At 38.4% G+C, this 19,461-nt stretch overlaps 2 protein-coding genes across 2 annotated transcripts in view; both read left to right on the top strand.

Annotated features, from left to right (window-relative positions):
* The first annotated feature begins 576 nt into the window (after nt 1–576).
* On the top strand, nt 577–5,898 carry pheta1 (PH domain containing endocytic trafficking adaptor 1). The gene is made up of 3 exons (XM_057359332.1): nt 577–799; nt 3,341–3,436; nt 3,798–5,898. Exon 3 carries the CDS (start codon nt 3,815–3,817, stop codon nt 4,616–4,618), a length of 804 nt encoding a protein of 267 aa, XP_057215315.1. The 5' UTR covers nt 577–799; nt 3,341–3,436; nt 3,798–3,814; the 3' UTR covers nt 4,619–5,898.
* Nucleotides 5,899–6,795: 897 nt separating this feature from the next.
* Nucleotides 6,796–19,461, top strand: part of sh2b3 (SH2B adaptor protein 3) — a 33,179-nt gene continuing 20,513 nt past the window's right edge. Inside the window, exons 1-2 of the mRNA XM_057324702.1 lie at nt 6,796–6,916; nt 14,336–15,295. Of these exons, the coding sequence (XP_057180685.1) occupies nt 14,363–15,295 (933 nt within the window). The 5' untranslated portion in view covers nt 6,796–6,916; nt 14,336–14,362. The remainder of the gene's footprint in view (nt 6,917–14,335; nt 15,296–19,461) is intronic.

Raw genomic sequence — 19,461 nt, 5'->3', positions numbered from 1 at the left:
CCTAGATTTTTAGCAGAAAAATGTTTGTTTGTTTTGTTTTAGTTTTGCATTTGGGTGCTTTGGGTTGCCATGTAAATAAACAGCACACAAATATGGTTAATGGAAATTTTAATGGTGTCTACTGGTGATGGATTCTTTTGGTGGGGTGTTAATCTTACTGGAATAATGCCCAAAACAAAGGTATTTTGTAATGGTTTCAATGGAAAAAGCTAATTGTTCACAATTGTGAAAGTACTGATGGTTTCTATTTTTTCACCAAGGATCTTATAGGCTATTGGTATCTAATACCTGGTACAACACAACAGAACTGATGAAACACAACAGAAACCATCACATGCATTATATTTAATAAAACAGTTTATCAGTTAGAATGGAAATAACGAAAGTAATTTTGTAAAGCTGATCAGTAAATAATTGTGTTTGTAATGGGAACATTTAAGAATTTGTATGATTATATTTGTATTAACATTTATAGATGTGAAAATAATTTATTATGAGCTTTAAAACAGTTTCTGATTGTACGACACAGTTTAACTCGCGATCCTCTGACAGAGAGATTCTAGCAGCGTCACGTGACCAGGCGGGAAAGGAAGCGAGTGCCGAGGAGAACTGCCTGCAGGCGTTTAGTCACATAAACATCGACTTTTACTTTAAATGGCGCTTTAGATCTTCTTAACCTCTCTCTTTATGACTTTCGCTGTCTTTTAAATAACCCTTTTAGAGTTTTGCCCTGGTAACGCAACGGAAGTTGACATTTTGTTGTCCAGTAAACTGAAGCGAGGATCACAAAGGCTGCATTGTAAGTTATATCTGCTTTATTCCTGTATTTTGTGAGTGTCTTTCGCGCTTTTTTGAGTATATTACTTTTGAGTAAGTAGTTTGATAATGATAAACTGTCCATTTAAAGTCTAGTTTGTTGTTAAGCCACGTTTGTATGCTACAGTTGTGTATGTTGTTAGTACTGGGATGTTTTCTGGAAAACAGTGTTAATACAATACAGCGTCAACCCATAGGCTAGTGGTATTAAACTGTTTAATACACCATTGATACTGATTAAATATTAATATACCACTCACACAGCAGGCTACACTAACATGCTGAAAGAATATACTTAAAAGTATTTGAACATTAAAGGCCACTTTACGCATGATTGACATGGCAAAATATTAAATCAAGTGTCATTTATTATAATGAAATATAGCATTCTTATTTTATGGTTGTCAAACTTAGTAAAACATGTCTGTTGTAAATGTGACACATGACGTGTGTGACACATGACGTGTGTGACACATGACATGTGTGACACAAACAGTGTGTGTTAACTGTTTATATGTAGTCATTTTCCTGAGGGGAAATGACCTCTTGCATCCACTAAAATATCCTTGGAAGCAGTGGGTTAAAAAAGTGTTTCTAAAAACTTGGGCAAATGACTTGTTGCGTGTTATATTTTGTTGTGGCAAAAATACTCAAGACATTGTACGTGTGGTATAGGTGTCCTAATACATTCTTGTCCAATACAATTTTTATCATTGCAAACCAGCATTGCGTGTTTATGAAAAATACCTTTAGTAGACTGGAGACTAGGGCTGTCACGATTATGAAATTTGGCTGACGATTAATTGTCTAATAAATCATTGCGATTATGACGATTAATTGTCTGTTTAAGAGCTTTGACTTTTAATTCTCATACATTTTTTATTCAGCTTTGAAACGACCATATTGTTCTGAATATAAAGACTATGTTCTTTTTCTTGGAAATACATCGGAAAAAATTGGGTCATCATACTGAAGGTTTAGGCTTTTACCTGTCAATAATACAACCGCCAAATACTTGTAAATGAAGTAAATTGATCAGGAGTGAATTGAAGCCACCATTAAAATGCTATCAGTCATAGAAAAGCTTCTAGTCTGTTTTTTCTCACTTGCAAGACTAGAAAAAAAGTTTACTTCTATGTTAATGAGATTTTGGTAGACTGGTTTTCACACTGAAATAATATTAAATTGTACTGCAGGTTGTTTTTATGATATATGCTTTAGTTTTTTTTTAAGTGATTGTGTTGTGGTGGTACATTTTACAAGTATTACCATGCTTTAGTTACAATATATATAATAAAATATGCAATATGCAGATGCGCTACAGCTCCCCCTAGTGTCTTCTATAGAGATATGCGATAATTGCGATGATCTGAAACCATGGCGATGAGGTCAAACAATCGCGATGAGACGATTATTTAATAATCGTGACAGCCCTACTGGAGACATAAGGAGAAACTGTATAAATAGAGAAATTATATAAATACATAAAAGTATAAAAGCATGGAATTACAATGCATGGTATTAATGCACATTTTCTTTAAGATGTACAGAAGCTCTACTAACTCTAACTGTAACAATTGTCTATACATTTACATGTAGTCATTTAGCAGACGCTTTTATCCAAAGTGACTTACAGATGAGGGAAACAATGGAAGCAATTGTAACAACATAAGGACAACAAAAAGCAGAAGTGCAAAAAAGAAAATTGGTCTCATATAGCCTATCACAGTATATAGAGCTAAGGAATTTTTTTTTTTTTGAAAGAGTAGAAAGGAGATAGAGGTCAGAACTGATCAGTCAGGTGTTGATGGTCTATAGATTGTAATCGGACTGTTATATTCATATCACAATGATATAATTATATGTGCCTCAATATATGGCAAACAGTGGATGCAATGGGCATATCCATGACAAAAAAGTGTAAAAAAAAAATGGACATTCCCAGGTTCCTGCAGACTTTGGAAATTCTGAATGGAAAGATGAGTGAATCGATGACAAACATTTAACCTCTTTTGGAAATGGATGTGTCGCGTGTCAAAAATACAGTACATGTCCTTGCTTTATGAGAGGATCAAGAAGGTATATACTAAGAAGTTATATACTTGTTCTGAGTTTATGAGACATTTTATTTAGCTAAGCAGATGACAGGTACCATAAAACATGGCATTCCGGCTAACATGGCCAAAACAAACCAGAAAACTCTCAAATACACAATAAACCTGTGTGATAATACCATAAAATGTACATTAGCATTACTGACAAAATAATTATGTGTATACCTTGTAAACAGTTATTTAGAACCCATATGGTATGGTAGCTGAGATTTTGCTTTATGGAGCTGTTTATAGGAAGCCTAAAGACTCTGTCACATGCTTCAACATTACATCTGATTCATGTAAAGTTTAGTCACACTTTTTTTAAAGCATGAGAATGTTCAAACAAGGTCAAATGAGTAAAGCGAGACGTTCCGGTGTATATGAGCCCTCCATCATTGACTTCTGCTCTGTGCGTGTCTGTGTTTTAGTGCCAGAATGGATGTGTTCTACATGTCATGGTGTTTTGATTCATGATTTGAAACAGACCTTGAATGAAGGGTTCACAGACCAGCTTTGAAAGAACGGTGAGTGCTGTCATACATATTTGATTTGTTTGGCTTTTTCACAATCAACAGATAGAAGTATACTTTTTAAGCCAGGTGGGTACCTATATCACTAATATGGCCGCGTCATTTTCTGTGGCCACTAGAAATCAAGTATGACATTTATTTATTCATATTTTTCTACTTCTACCACTAATGTTGTTTTAGATGTCGGAAACCGATTTAGATGTCAGAACCGATTTTAATTATTTGTTACTTTTGTATTATGTTTCATCTTGTATTGATGTGATTAAAACGATGAGCAAAAGGTGAAAAGCAAATTATTGATTAAAAGCACATTTTTCTACTGTATTGTAAACTCTAGCTTGTGTTTAAAAAACAGGTCTCCTCCTCGCCGTCATGAAGCTCAACGAGAGAAGTGTGGCACATTATGCCACATGCAACTCTCCTCCTGACAAGACGGGCTTCCTCTTTAAGAAAGGGGAACGGAACACGGCGTACCACCGACGCTGGTTCATTCTGAAGGGGAACATGCTCTTCTACTTCGAGGAGAAGGAAAGTCGAGAGCCAATCGGGGTCATCGTCCTGGAGGGCTGTACAGTGGAGCTCTGCGAGTCTGAATCGGAAGAGTTCGCCTTCGCCATTAAGTTCGACTGCATCAAGGCAAAGGTGTACAAGATGGCCGCAGAGAGCCAGGCCGCGATGGAGTCGTGGGTCAAGGCTCTGTCACGGGCTAGTTTCGACTACATGCGCCTGGTAGTGAAGGAGTTGGAGAGGCAGCTGGAAGAGGTACAAGAAGAAGCGAGATCTTTACAGATAAAGAATAAGCAGAAGAAACATCAGCCACAAGTGCAAGCAGCCGCGCCAGGCTTCCGAGTCGCCTCAGTCACAGGTCTTTCGCAGCTTCGTGATCCGTTAGAGGAAGAGCTGTCTCCTTTGGCGAGTTCCAGTAGGGAGAACGGGGTGTCTTGGAATAAGCCTACGAGTGTGGTTAATGGTATCAGCGAGGGTTGGGCCTGGGAGGGGGACTGCAGCGGGAAGGGGGATGGAGTCAGACCACCTCCAATACCTCCACGGAGAAAGACCGTTGGCGGGTCGCTTGGGAGCCCTGTTTCACCTGGCACAGAGTGCTTCTCTAAACTGCATGACTGGTACGGTAAAGAGGTGGCTGAACTTAGAATAGAGTGGCTTCAGAGCCAATGAATCAGCCACGCTCTGCCTTAAGCGATTGCAAGAGAGTCAACCCATAATTTCCACAGATAACGGTGTGTTTACAGTTTTTGGTGCAATCTTAGTTTAGCGGGAGAAAGCAGACGTACAGTAACAGGCCAGATATAGAACCTGACATATAAGATGCATCAGAATGTTAGGGACTCGTTTCCTGTTACAGGTTGGCAGCGTGTTTTTTTTTCCATTTTAATTAAGACCAAAACATTTTTTAAGAAATACTTCCTTGCAACTCAAATGTATTATTTTACAGAACACCCGAAGTGCTCTTATTCCATATAATAAAAATATATCATTCCATATAATTACACTATATTTCCAGGTCTTTTGAAGCCATATAACTTCTTTACGGTGCAAAATATGAAAAAGAGCACTCTTAATATTTTATTTCTTTTCTGTACTGCTGAAGAATATCAGTCATCAGAGTCTGCTATGACACCAGGCTGGTAAATGAATGTTAAACATGGCTCTTAGCTTTATCTTGAGATGTAAGCTCATGAAGCATTCATTGTATTTGTCAGTTCTTTCTCATGTTTTATAAATTTCCATGATAACATTGCAGTCTTTTCTACTGTATAGCAGCGGTACGATATCAATGTTTTCATTATCAAAAACACTATGAATGTTAAACAGGAAGGTGCCAAAGCTGGTCTATGGCAACCATAATTATTTTTCAGTAATATAGAGTAGAAATGCAATTTTGAGTAACGGCACTAATCGTTGAATTGCAAAAGATGCATTGCAAGAGTAATACAGTTATCATAAAAAGCATTTTCAATCAAACCTGCCAATTCCTAAATGGCCCAAAAAAAAGTACCTTAAAGTAATAAGTTTTACAGTCTTAAAGTTGTTTGTGCTTATTTACATGTATATTATTGTGCCAATAAGCATGTCAGTGCTTTACCTTTCCTATATAATACTGACCAAGTTTAGCCATCCATGTGTGATCAACATTTAATACAATATAAAAGATATAGGCAGCTTCATGATGTATTTATGGCTCTTTTTTTAAAGGTACAAATTGACGCATTTTGATCGTTGTGTGCAATCCTGCAGTCTTGCCTTGACAATAAGTGGCTCCACAATCACAGTGCCTTCAGATTTTATATAAAAAACCACTGCGTTTCATTCAACAATAAAAAATATATGGCAATAAAGCAGCAATTGTGATTATGGTTTTTACCTAAGTGTTTTTGTAATAACTATACTATATACAATCAAATGTCAACTGCAATAAAGTGTTCTCTGTGTCCAAATACTGTTACTGACTGACTTGTGTTTTTGACAACAACAAACTCTGAATATTTGGCAAAACCAAGCACTGGAATAACATTTGGGAATTAAATTATTTGCAGGATTTAAAATGGAATTGTAATTTTTTCAAACCAGTGCATGAAAAATCTATCAAAATTTGATTCGGCCACAAGGTGTCTCCACATTACTAACGTTAGACATTGTACAGAATGTACACACTGTTCTTTTCTTGTCAATGATTTTCCGTGGGGCTTAATCAAAGAAAGTGTCATGTTTCCAATAAGTCGAGTTGTTTAAACAAACACCCTTGTATCTATCTACTTTTTTGTTTGTTTTAAAAAAAGTTTTTTACTCAAACTTAAGTGGGGGAAACTGCAACGTGAAGCCAGTCTTCGTCAAACTCAAGAGAAGTACTGAACTTGGGACGATTTTAAAATAAAAGTTCACGCAACACGTTGGCTGACCAGACTTCTTTGCTCATTTGTAAAATATACAAGTTGTTTTGGGGTTTAAACTGTAGATTTATGCAGTAGAAAATGTAAACCACTTATTGCTGTAGTAAAAAACGACAAGATCAACAAAATATTATTAACTGATGTAGTTAATGTAGTATTCTTTATTTTCTGTTCGATTACTCGATACATTTTTACTATATTAAATATTAAAATGCAGAAAATGTACCCCATCACTAATAAAAGTATAACGCTATGTATAGCATTATAACATCGTATAATATGTAGTATTGTCCGAGTTTTGCTTCGCATTTTTAAAGCCAAATGTACCAAAACTACAATAATAACGGCGTGAGCATGTCTATGGGCATGAGGAGGACTTTTATTTTTCCGGAAGCTCAGTGCGTCTCGCCACATCAAGGATTTTTGTCGCTTGTTGTCGCCGTGTCCATGGAAAGTTTGTTTTCTCTTTTTTTCGCGCTCGGGGCTCCTTCCTGAAAGTTTACGCAGGTCTGTTGTTGCACGCATCCAACATGACAGAGAAATTAACGGACATCTGGGCTAGCAGGCAAGTCACGCTATTCATTTATCACAACTTTCTCTTGTAGTATTTAAAGATGGTTAATGCTTTTCGGCAGAAAAATAGCCGCAAGTGAAACATAACGTTAATCCTAATTCACTTGGCCAGAAGATTCTTGTTCTGTGCAGATAACGGAGAGCGTGGTTGTTCGAGTCGTATGAGGGAGGGGGTCTCCCGAATATGACACTCGGGAAAGTTCTCATATCGTTTATGAATAAGTTACGTGCCGCTCTCTTCCCTCCGAAATGATATTAGAGAGTTACCAATGAACTTGACGCTCGCGCGCGACAGACAGAATAGAGTTTAAAGGGATCTCGCCGTTACAGTTCAGCGCGTGCCTGGCTGGCTCGGTCCGAAGGATACGTGAACACCAGTCTCAGAAGTTGCGTCATATCGAATAGGCAATTAGTGAAATGGCAAAAGTTTCGTAGTGATTAAAAAATAAAACAAAAATATGAATCCCGCGTGCATGTGCATCCACGCACTCTGAGAACACGCTTTTGAATGGTATCCAATAGAGATGATTACGTAAAATGTTTTGTTGCGTATTTTTTTATTATTAATGTCATTATTATTATTATTATTATTAGGCGATCATAAATTCTAAAATTTCAAATAATAAATTCTAAAATTATTTTATATTGACACAGACATCGCGTAAACCGGTTTGCATGCAAATGAGCTCGGGCCAGATGTGCCTTTGTCAGTATCCTGACATCTGGACCCAGAGACCGGAAACGCTCCTGTGATGTGCGTGATGTCCATGGCATCTGTTAGAGACTGCGATTCAATTTATTAACCTGTAAATTTATTTAGATAGTGTCTGCCGTAGAATTCCAGTTACTCTTGCTGTGTGCTTCATGAATCAAGAATATATTTAATGTGGTTCTATAAACATATTGTGACGTAAGCGTTCAGTGAGCGTTTAGTTTTTATTATTATTAGCTGTCAGCCTGTGTATATTTTAGTCAGGTAGTCTCAAAACGTTAAGGTCCTTATTAAAGAAATGCTTTAAAAGTATTTAGTAAAGAAAGGTATTCATTGTTTAACATCAGTTTTATTATTTATTTTGTGCTTTTTATAGTCAAGGTCCAACGTTAACTTTATCTTCCCAAAGCTGGGTGCATAGACAAAAGATTTCTCACCTGTCATGAGCATTTCAAGCAACGGATAAAGAAGCAAAGAAACATTCTAATAAACATTGTGTTGTTCTTTCTAAAAATGTTTGACTCGCATTTGTCGAGTGTTATTTTTGGACCTTGGCTGTAATATTTGTAACGTTCATAAGTACATTATGATGATGGTTTGTGTGTGTGTGTGTGTGTGTGTGTGTGTGTGTGTGTGTGTGTGTGTGTGTGTGTGTGTGTGTGTGTGTGTGTGTGTGTGTGTGTGTGTGTGTGTGTGTGATACAGATACAAAGATGACGCGCATCTCGCAGCACCTCATCAAATATTTTTGCTATGACATGAAAACATGACAGCGTGTTGAGAAGCAACACCAACTCTTGCAATCACGAGAGCTCGTGTAAGACCTGTTCTGAGAACAGGGGATTCCGCTGCATCATACCGTTGGTCTCGGGTTGAAAGAGTCCCCCTGTTTTTGCTCTCACTGGCCCCTAACCTCCCACTCCTGTGTGAGGGAACAGTGTTTCGATGCGGGTGACTGATAAGGTCGCCTTAAAGTAGCATTCTCTGTGTGTGTGTGTGTGTGTGTGTGTGTGTGTGTGTGTGTGTGTGTGTGTGTGTGCGTGCGTGCGTGCGTGCGTGCGTGCGTGCGTGTGTGTGTGTGCGTGCGTGTGTGCATGTTTGTTCATGCACTTCCTTTTGATGAACAACCTCAGGCCTCGCAGCCTCATAAAAGCTTGGGTTTATACCTAGACTGTGTTTTCTGCCACTGCCGCAGGGCTCCTGTCATGTCTTTGTGTGCGCTAGTATCAGGAAGAGAAAGAAGGGGTATTGAATGGGCTTGTGCCAACAGAACAGGAAAAATTACAAGGTAGCATTGTGTCCCACTTTCGCTAGTCAAGAATGTTGCTATTGTGTGTTCGGAGACACAGAACGTTTGTCGAGCAGATGCACAGACATCATTGCAGCACTTTTATAGGTGCTGTACTGTACTTCAATTTGAAAGCAAACTTTGGAATGTCTTATACTGTTGACAGTGTTTGTTGTCTTTGTTTCTTGTGTGTGTGAGAATGCATGCTGATGAAATGCTAGGCATAAACAATGTATTGCCAGCAAGGTCACAGGAAATGTGACGCGAATGCGCACATATGCGATGGAGTCGAGGGAAAAACAATCCCGTGGGCCTTCTGCTATGCCTGTTTCAAAACAATTGATTTCCCAAGTTGATTGGTGTGATTCAAAATGTTAAGACGGAGGTGGTTATAAGTTGGCCGATCGTATTTTGATGTCTTTCCCAAAAAGTGTAGGCTTTAAATCAAATCACACCACATTTGTTTGAACTTCCTGTGTGAACTTAATCAGATTCTGTTAATGTAACACATCAAATTGCAATCTGTAACTTTTGCCTCTATATTGCCATTTCTCTTTGAAACAAGATTGCTTTGTGTACATTCATTTATGTTTGTTTAAGTCACATGACATCAAACTGAAGTTTTCTGCAAAATTGTACTCAACTTATGAATCATTATTATAAGCTTAAAGCTTATAAGGTTAAGAAGACAGTTTTGAACATTGGTTTTTATATACTTGTTTAATGACAGATTTTTTTCAGATGCACCGGTATATCGGCCAAAAAACAGTATTGGTCGATAAAAGCAATTTTTCACACTAACGGCTATCGGCTGATAGTTCAAAAACAGCCCATGATCAGGGCCGCTATGTCCTGTCAATCAAAAGAGGACAGGAAAATGCAATGAATTTGTGCTCTTTAGTCTTTATATAGAAAATGTTAAGAAACATCACCAGTTTGATGTTCAATATTAATAGTCATTATATGAATTAAAAACATTCAGAAAGTTAAATATTCATTTAATTTTCAGAATTTGTATTGTAGATATCACTCTGATTAATCGGGTATCAGTGCATCTTTCACCACAAATGTACATATTGCAGCTTCAAGTTTGGGCAAGGCATCACGGCATTGTTCTTGAAGCAAACTAGACCCGTCACACCTAAAACTCTAAAGTCAAAGTTCATATCTGCGTGTGAACTGTGTATGTAAGCAGTGGTCAGTAAGTCAGGGCAGGGCAGGGCAGGGCTTCCTGTCTGCGTGAATAAGCCCACTGCCTGTCTGCTTCTCGAACTCTTTATTTTTGTTTCTCGTTCTAAAGACGTTCTCGTGCTAAGTTTTCAGTCCGTTTGCACGCTCTTGAGTCATGAGGAGGAAGCAGGCACGAGATTTTGTGTGTGATTCAGCAGAATTCTGTGCATAAAATCAGTGTGTCAGACTCGGTATCGTCTAGGCACTGCTTTTATTATCACGACCCTTCAGTACAGGAAACCCACTCTATGTGTCAGGCTTCCCAAGACCCCGGGAATGAGAGGGTGCAAATGTAATGGACTCGAAGTCGTGTGTGAATACAAAGCACGGAAATTGCAGCAAGAAACAAACTGAAGACATGTTTGACCTGAGAGATGCTTGAAAGCTGTGTATGTTTGTATGTATGTGGTCCTGGTATACCTTACTTTCTGCCCAAATGATCCTAAATCATTCCAATTTTATTATGCAGACATTTGTTTTTGAAAGTTTTTTAAAATATTAGCATAGGGATTAAGGGGTGGAATATACCGTTTGTACAGAAAAGTCATTATGTCTATGCAAAATCCCCATAAAATCTGAAAACAAAATGTGTGTGTTTAGAGCAGATAGTTAGAGATTGTTTTAGTTTGCGAGACATTTCACATTACGAATCACTGTATTCACTGATTTGTATCAGATTGATGTTTAATATCAGGGATTTGAATAATCTTTTATTATGTTAGAATATAAGCAGTGTCTATTACTGTTGCTCAAGGCTAAGATGAGCAATTTGAACCTTTAAACACTTGCGTATACGTTTTTACCAGGCAGATGAATGATCCCAGAGGAACATTTTATTGCTCTTTCACAGATAAATGAGACTAGAAACAGATGAGACCATGTTAAAATGCATGATGAGTACAAATGTACAATGAATGTAGATTGATTGTAGAGATCAAATAATCTGGATAATATTAATATTAGATCTTCAATAGTATTTGATCGCAGACTGGACAAATCTGAGCTCAGTTTGAGACATTGTTGAGATCTCTTCTGAAACTTTAATGGAGACGTGTGAGATTTCAGGCTCTTCTTCTAAGGAGAAATATCTGAGACATGGGAGACTTAAGCAAAAGTTTCCGTTTGTTCTCCATTTAACTTCATTTACGTCTGAGAGAAATAATTGCGATGTCAAAAACATTTCATATGTGATTCTTCTGGGATACTTTAAATTGTATAGGGCTTTTTTCACGGCTACCCCATGAAATGTGAATTATAAATATTTGATTAGATTAATATTTGACTCAACTCAACTTTAATTATATAGCGCTTTTTACAATTTTCATTGTTACAAAGCAGCTGTACATGAGACTTATTGACTATAAGCAAAACAATTAAGTTGTATCTGTAAAAACTAGAAAGGTTTTAAGGTAAGAAACAACGTTCAAACGTCACGAACAGGCAATTTGGTTTAATCATTTGTAAATATAATGTCAAATTTGTTATTAAAAGACATATTTATATTTAAACTGTCAAAAAAAACCTGTCAAAATGATTTGCTGCATCCGGGTTACCGTGTGTTATTAGTTTTGAGAGGTTGTTATTTGGGAATAACGAACCTGCAAATGTCCCGACTGGCCAATCAGAATCAAGCATTCCAACGGGCCATGTAATAAAATAATATAAAGTGGTTACTATTTTCAAGCTTCCCAAAGTATGACAAAGGGATCTAACTGCATTGATGTTATTGAAAGGGATGGTTTACACCTTTTTTAAAACCTAGTTACTGTAAGTTGCTTACACACATTAATACAAGTGAAAAACCGAGTGAAGGAAGGAGAGGGAAGTGATTATACTCCTGGAACAGGAAATGGGTAAAAAGTATAAAAAGAATTAAAGGAAGTGGCTGTGTGTGGTACAGGGAGGTGTAAAGATGGAGAAACGCTGAAAGGAAGGAGAATGATGGAGATACTGGAAAAAAGGGACGAGACAAAAGAACGGGAATTTAACGTACGTGTGCGGAAGTGATGTTAATGTGCACAGGGGTTGCTGAGTCATTAGTGGGCTGGATGATCACTGATAGACCGTACACCCGGGGGCCAACTCGGGGGGCGGGACAGCATCACGCGGCATGTGCGCTGAACAACAGCACGAGGGCATGCACTCCACGGGACGGGTCGGGTTGTAAACACGTCTTAAACGTGCATTATTATATGCATTGATTGACTTAAAATGGTTAAGAGCAGTATGAATTTCAACACTGGTTCAGATTGAGATGGAAATGAGTTGGTAAGGCTTGTTGACCAGCTGGTTCTCGCAGGTTAATCTAGTAAAAGGATTTGTCATTATTCACCTTCAAACCTGCTTGTGACTTGTTCTTCTGTGTAACACAAAAGTTTACCGACATTCTTCAGAATTCAGAACAAAGAAAGTCATATAGGTTTTAAATGACATGAGGATGACCAAATGATGAAAGAATTTATATTTTTTGGTGAACTATCCACTGGCCCATCCAGGCCACCTAAACAAAATCCTTATAATAGATGCTTGCGTAAGGAAAGCAAACGGACCACCATCCCCTTTTGATCACTTAGCATCCTAAACATATTTTCAGCACACACCAAAGAAAACATCTACATGTACATAAGCGTGTGATGGGTGTTCCTCTCCTCATGTAGGTTACTGTTTCCTGTCACTCAGTAAGACAGCAAAGAGCACACGGTGGCGTCTAAAGAATGCCCCCTCCTCTTTTTTTTCTCTTGCTCTTGTGAGTGTTGTGGTTTTACTGATATGTTGCTTCATGTCCAAACCTACGTTTTTTTAAGCTTCTAACAGAACTTCAAGAAAGGCCCTCTTAAAGATCAATGCGTTCACCTCTCATGGCGAGTTAAACGTTCACAAGTGGCCCACATGCTAGCAAATGAGGATGTGGGAAGACGAACATGGGGATATTGGTTCCATTTGTGTCGCAAGTTCTCGCAACACATCTGGTGCTGATTTTTTTTGCTGTTGCATCCCGGCTGCATGTAGTCATCTGAGCGTGAGAGGTGCGCATTCCGCATCGAGAACCGCGGCCGTCTTTGACTGGCACCAGATACATTAAATTGACACTTTCAACTTCCACAATCTATGAAAACCTCTTTGCTTCACTTTTCACATCGAAGATGGCCTCTCAGATATTTCTTCCTCTGATCTGTGGCACGTTGGGTACGAGGTGAAGTGACAAGTTATATATTAGTCATGCTCTTCCTGTACTGGAGAGCTGAATGAGTGAATGCGTAAGACATGTTGCGTATTAAACACGTTCGTTCAAAGCTGAGCGCAGCAGAAATGCAATGTGGGTATGAGCTAAACCCAAACGGTTAGCAGTCTTAGAAAGCTGGTTGGTCGAGCATTTCGGTACAATGTTTGAAGAGAAATAATAAGACCAAGTGTTTGCCAACCCAGTTATTATCCGTAAGCAAATCAACTGAACTTTCTGTGGTGTCACGAGAAATATAAAAAATGTATTCTGAAATATGTTTTAGACCAATGGATGGATATTCCATACAAGGTTTCAGTTTTTAATGAAAGATAAGTGTAGATACATCCTGGCACAAAATATCACGATAAAAAAGACAATATGTATTGTAGGACATTTTTTATGATATGACGTCTGTTTAATCCTATTGGTTGAGCTGCCAACAAGTGACCAGCATCAATATATATAATGTTTTAATTTTTGTCATTTTAAATTGGTCTTTTATTACTTAAAACTTTCACTCTTAAGGAGTGGTTTAACTTTCTTAATTTCTTTTTAATTTTATAGTAATATTCATAGTGAAATTGTTTTCCAGTGACATCTAGTCAATATTTACAAATTTACATAGAGAAGGTTCATTTCGATCTTGATTCAGTTAAACGAAAAACATTATTAAAATTGTTAAAGTTTTTGAAATAAATCTGTTGTTTGTATTTCAGTTAGATTAAAAATATATATATGATACCTTGCTATTGTTAACCATGTATTGCATTGTAAGCTGAGTGTAGCTTAACACCCCTAAAGATTTGTATTATTTGTATTAAGCCAAAAAGTCAAATTTAGCAATGTTTAGATCCTCAGAACATAAAATTTATTCTTAAAGCTGTTGCATATGAATAGAAGTCAAAGTCTAAATAAGTAATAATTCTGTGACAATAATGTAAATGTTCATCTCTTCACAGTGACTTTCTGCTGTGCTGGTTACTGCAATGAATGGTAACGCTGTCCAGCAGACCACGAGCACTGCGCCGTCCATAGCACCTCCTTGTGGTTGGAGGGAGTTTTGTGAGTTGCATGCCAGCACCACGGCCCGAGAACTAGCCCAACACTACCGGCGTTTCATCCGAGAGCAGCCGGTTCAGGATGTGGTCCCCCCGGAAAGTTTCTCCAAGCAGTTTAGCGCCCTGTTTCAGCACCATTTCAGCTGCGAAGTGGCCAAAGATGCCGAACCTGCCCCGCAGCAACCACTCCCGCCCCCCCTACCGCCCATGACTGGCCGTCTACGCATCACTTCCTTTTCAGGTGTGCTGGATTACCGGGAGACGGTGCGCCCAGGAGCCGCTCCTCTAGTCGCTGTGTTGGCGCCCAAACCTGATGCGGGGGGCGTCGCTAGGGAACAGGAGCATTTGCTGCGTTGTTCTCCTGCAGACACTACACGCAGATCCAGACATCTCAGCCAGGAGGACGAACCACCAGAGCGGCGGAACACGCCCCCTGTTCGTAATGATGTAACTCATATTTCTGTCAGTCGACTCAAAGATAGAGTCTACCGGCTCTTTAAGAAGTACCCACAACTTGGCGAACCCTCGAGCGTTTGCCCAAGGGACGAATCGGTCCAGGGTGGCGGACCCTCAGTGACAGTTGAAAACAACGGCCAGCCTTCACCTCAGACTGCGCAGGGACCCGCCCATCGGTTCTCGCAATGGAGCATGTTGCGAGAGCGGTGGAGTCTGTTTCGTACTGTGAGACGCAGACAGGAAACAGGAAGTGTTTGTAAGGAGGGGCTTCTGCGGTACCTGGAGGTGGATGACTCTATGTCCGACACGCCCCCGCAGTGGCTACGCTGCCGCCTGCTGGTCAGGAGGACCAATGAGCATACGGCTAGTGAGAGGTACCAGCTAGAGCTCTATGACCCACCTAAGGTAAGGGGATTTTTGGGGGGCTCTCACTCCTTTTGAGAGTCTCAAACTCCTTAATCAAGAGCGGTTATTGCCATATGCCTGTATTTTGTTTTTAATTGTTTCTCTCTGAGGTTGAAGTTAAATCTTTCAGAACTCGTGGAGCCAGGCTTAGTGTCCTTTGTGTATTTGATTGGAATCTGATTTAAAAGATTGATAGTTTATCACAACTGTTCAGATTTGATTTGTTTGTCCTGTAGCGCTCTTTTCAGTGACTGAAACGTAGGCTGGTGGCATGTGCGGCTTTATTCACTGGAACATGGAGAGGTCTCTATATATAACCATTTTTTTGCAACAACATACGACAGCAAAAACTGATCGGTAAGGTTAAATGTTCAGTGTATGTAATTTAGAGGCATCTAGTGGTGAGGTTGCGAATTGCAGCCAATGGCTCACTCCGCCCCTCCCTTTTGAAGCACTATGGTGGCTGACACAGAACCAAGATGTTGTCACGTTTTCGCTTCTTTGCCGAAGGAGATAACGTATTCACGAAATGCGCTCTGTAGAGCAGTTTGTCCGTTTAGGGCTACTGTAGAAACAACATGGTGGATTCTATGTAAGGGGATGTAGTGGATGTACTGTAGATCGAAATAGCTCATTGTAAGGTCATAAACACCTAAGGTCTTTATACACCTCTGAACACATAGTTATGTTTATTATATTGCACTTCTGTCAATAGATCCTCCAAAAAGGACACATTGGACATTAAACCATGGGATTTGAATCAGATTTTAAACCACATATAGTGTAGTTTGAAACCGATTTGTACAAATCCGATTTCTTCTGTAAACAAACCAGATACAAACTTGATTCCCCCCCTTAATTACACTTGCTAAATATGATTGGATTGCAGTAAGATATGTACACAAATTTGGACAGTGTAAAAAACATTTTTTACAAAAATGAAATCCATAATCTTGAAATCAAAAGACTTGACTCATTGCACACTAATGAGGAAAGACAGTGGGCAAGACTTTCAGATTTTTTCTTGGAAAAGTGAAACTCATAGTCAGTTTAAAACACCATAAAGACGTGTACATGACAACATTTTCATGTTTGGCTAAACTATTCGAAACGAACGGCCGATTCGTTTTATTTGTTAACTGCCATGTTTAAACTAACACTCAGTTAATGCGCTGACATAGAAAACAGCTCGTTTTAAACACAGTTAATGATAGTTATATGGACACAATTACTGTTCTGTCTTCATCTCTCTCACTGTCTCGCACCATTTCACTTGGTTACTCTGAATGATGTCGGATAATTGCCGGTTTGCTAGTTCATTCCGCCGGCGAATGGCGTTGACTTGCATGGAGGGTCACGGCACAGATGTATCAAGGCTGTGATTGGCCGCTAAGGAATCTTGGCAGAGATATGAGGACTTGCTCAAAATGCCTATATAAGGTAAAGGCAACATGGGGCAAGAAAGTGCAAACACTACACTTCAAGTGTATACACTTTAATAAAAGTTAGAAACATACGCATGTGAAACCGTTAATTTGGGACATTTTATCAGTCAGTCGTTTTTCTGAACGTACATCATAAATGATTTAATTTGCATGTATTTTATGTGTGCATGCATAGAGATGCATATATAATAAGTCTTGATTCTGTAATGGCAAGCTCTATATTTGGTGTGTTAACTACAATAGCAACACCAAGGGCAGCTATGCACAGAGAGGAAGCTGCAGGCTGGCTGATAATTTCTTTGCGTGAGAAACTTTGTTTCAGGGAAGTCCTAACTTTAAAAGCAGCGTGTACACTGCAGATAAATTAGAAAGATTATCTGCAGTCAGATTTCACGGAAGGGTTATATTATTATCATGTTTAAAAGGAATTTAAAGAGACAGCTAGGCCTCCATACTTTGTCTGTGCATTGCAAATGCTGAATAAGATTCAAAGTAATCAACATGCTTTTAAAAAAAGTATTAAAAAATGTCTGGCATGTATGCAAATGTCGACACCTAAATCATAATTTCCAAATCTTCAGTTCGAATCTGTCATAACCAGAATTGCATTTCGTTTTAGCTGGAAGAGATTACAGTGTGTGAGTTTCTGCTTGAAGATCTGATGAGGACACGCTTTTTGCATAATCTCTGCAGCGTGCAGAATTATTGTATGTAAAATAGGTGTCATACACGGCTCTCTGGAGCATGTTAAATCATTCTGATTGGTCAACATGTGCATTATGTTCATATTGCTGTTGTATGATGTTTGATTATGTATTTGGTAAGCCAAATCAGCCTGTGTGGGGTTAATCAATATACAGTTTTGTCTTTGGTTGTTTATCTATATTTTGTTCTTGTTTTATTGGTCACAATAGAGTCCCGCAGTGATGACGTATTCTTGTATGCAAACCCCGGAAGCGAATTAGCATTTTAGCATTTCCCGTTCTATCGCCCCAAAGTCTGTGGGTGATTAATATTTTCACGTTTTAATCTATGACATAAAACACACCAGTTATAACCCGCTAGTCATTTTTTTGTGAAGCTTTATCGTGTCTTAAAAACGACTACTTCCTTTGGCGGCGACGTTAGACATCATTGTGCATATAAATCTCACAAATAATGCAACATGGGCACAAATCTTGAAAAACGTGGATGGGGATTCATAAAAGGAAGTCATAGTGAGTAAATCAAGGTGAGTAAATTATCATCTTCATTTTTGGGTGAACTATACGCTTTCCTGTAGCTCAGTGGTTAGAGCATGGCGCTAGCAACGCCAATGTCATTGGATCGATCCCAGGGGATTGCACATATTAAGAAACAAATGTATAGAACAATGCAATGTAATTCGCTTTGGATAAAAGCGTCTGCCAAATGCATAAATGTAAATGTAAACTATACCTGTTTTCCATTTGATATGACGTGGCGACCCACGACACATTAAGTTATTTACGAATCAGGGCATCATTCTGTCTGAACGTGTCTTATTTGCTGTGCAACAATTGCAACCATGGCTATGGAAAATATTTCTAATTCTAGAAAACCGCATCCTCCCATCTGGAGCGTATTAGTGCTTCACATTGACCCTGTACACATGCACATGCTCACACAACTACATACATTTCTAGCCTTTAACAAGCCACTAACATCTCAATCAGATTAGCAACACAATTTGAAGTGTAGAAACACAACCACAGTCTGCACAGATTTCAACCAAATCCAAGTTTATGTTTTTGAAAAATGAAAAAGATTGATTTACTAATTGATTAATCGCAACGTGTTTTTTTGTCATTGTATATTTTAACATAGAGAAACTCGGTTACACTATTTTTCCTGAGAGTGGTTTAGATCTTTTGCTGCAGTTTATATGTTTCCATGGAAACACAGGCTTCTCTGATTGGTGGAAATCTTTTCAGTATTATAATTAGCCAATTTCATCACTATGAATTGCGCTATTTAACATGTTTTATAAAGACATTTCTACATGATCAAACTGACTTTCACAGAAAAACATTATCACGTAACAATCTCTGATTTCACGATTTAAACGTTTTTTACATTATAGCCAAAAAATCCGTTTGAGATTTTGAGCTCTGGAATGTGACTGCTTTGCTGTGTTGACTTGGCCTCATTGTTTTCCACTTGCCTTTTAAAGAAATGGACTGAAACCGAGGCAGTCTGAGTCAAAGTTTCGTTTCCTAATGTGAGCATGAGCAGAAAGCTCTGACCTCGTACTCCTGGTTATCGATATGAGAATCTACACTTCAATAAGTAGGCCACATGCCCGTTTCCCCGAAAGCACAACACTTGACAATTTAAAACCAAGAATTATATCATAATAACCAGGTGCATACACATTCATTTATAGAGATCTGCACGAACGCACACACCTGCAGATCATGCACGGCTTCACATGAAAGAGATTGGTTTTGCATTTGTATTATTTTAAGTAAGTAAGTAATTGCATGCATTGTTGTAAGACTTGTACATCTTTTCTCTTTTCATCATTTGGAAATGCTTTTTTGATATTTTTGTTTCATTTTCCTATACAGAAAATGTGAATGCTAAAATCAGCAGGTGAAGTAGATGTAGATTTAAAAAGATTAAGGAATAAACCCTTAACATCCAATATCGATTGCACGAGGTCAACTTTTTGTCATGCATTCCCCATTTATTTAAAAGCAT

This window comes from Triplophysa rosa, linkage group LG2 (genome assembly GCF_024868665.1).
Source record: "Triplophysa rosa linkage group LG2, Trosa_1v2, whole genome shotgun sequence".
NCBI lineage: Eukaryota > Metazoa > Chordata > Actinopteri > Cypriniformes > Nemacheilidae > Triplophysa > Triplophysa rosa.
This window is presented reverse-complemented; position numbering and strand designations above follow the sequence as displayed.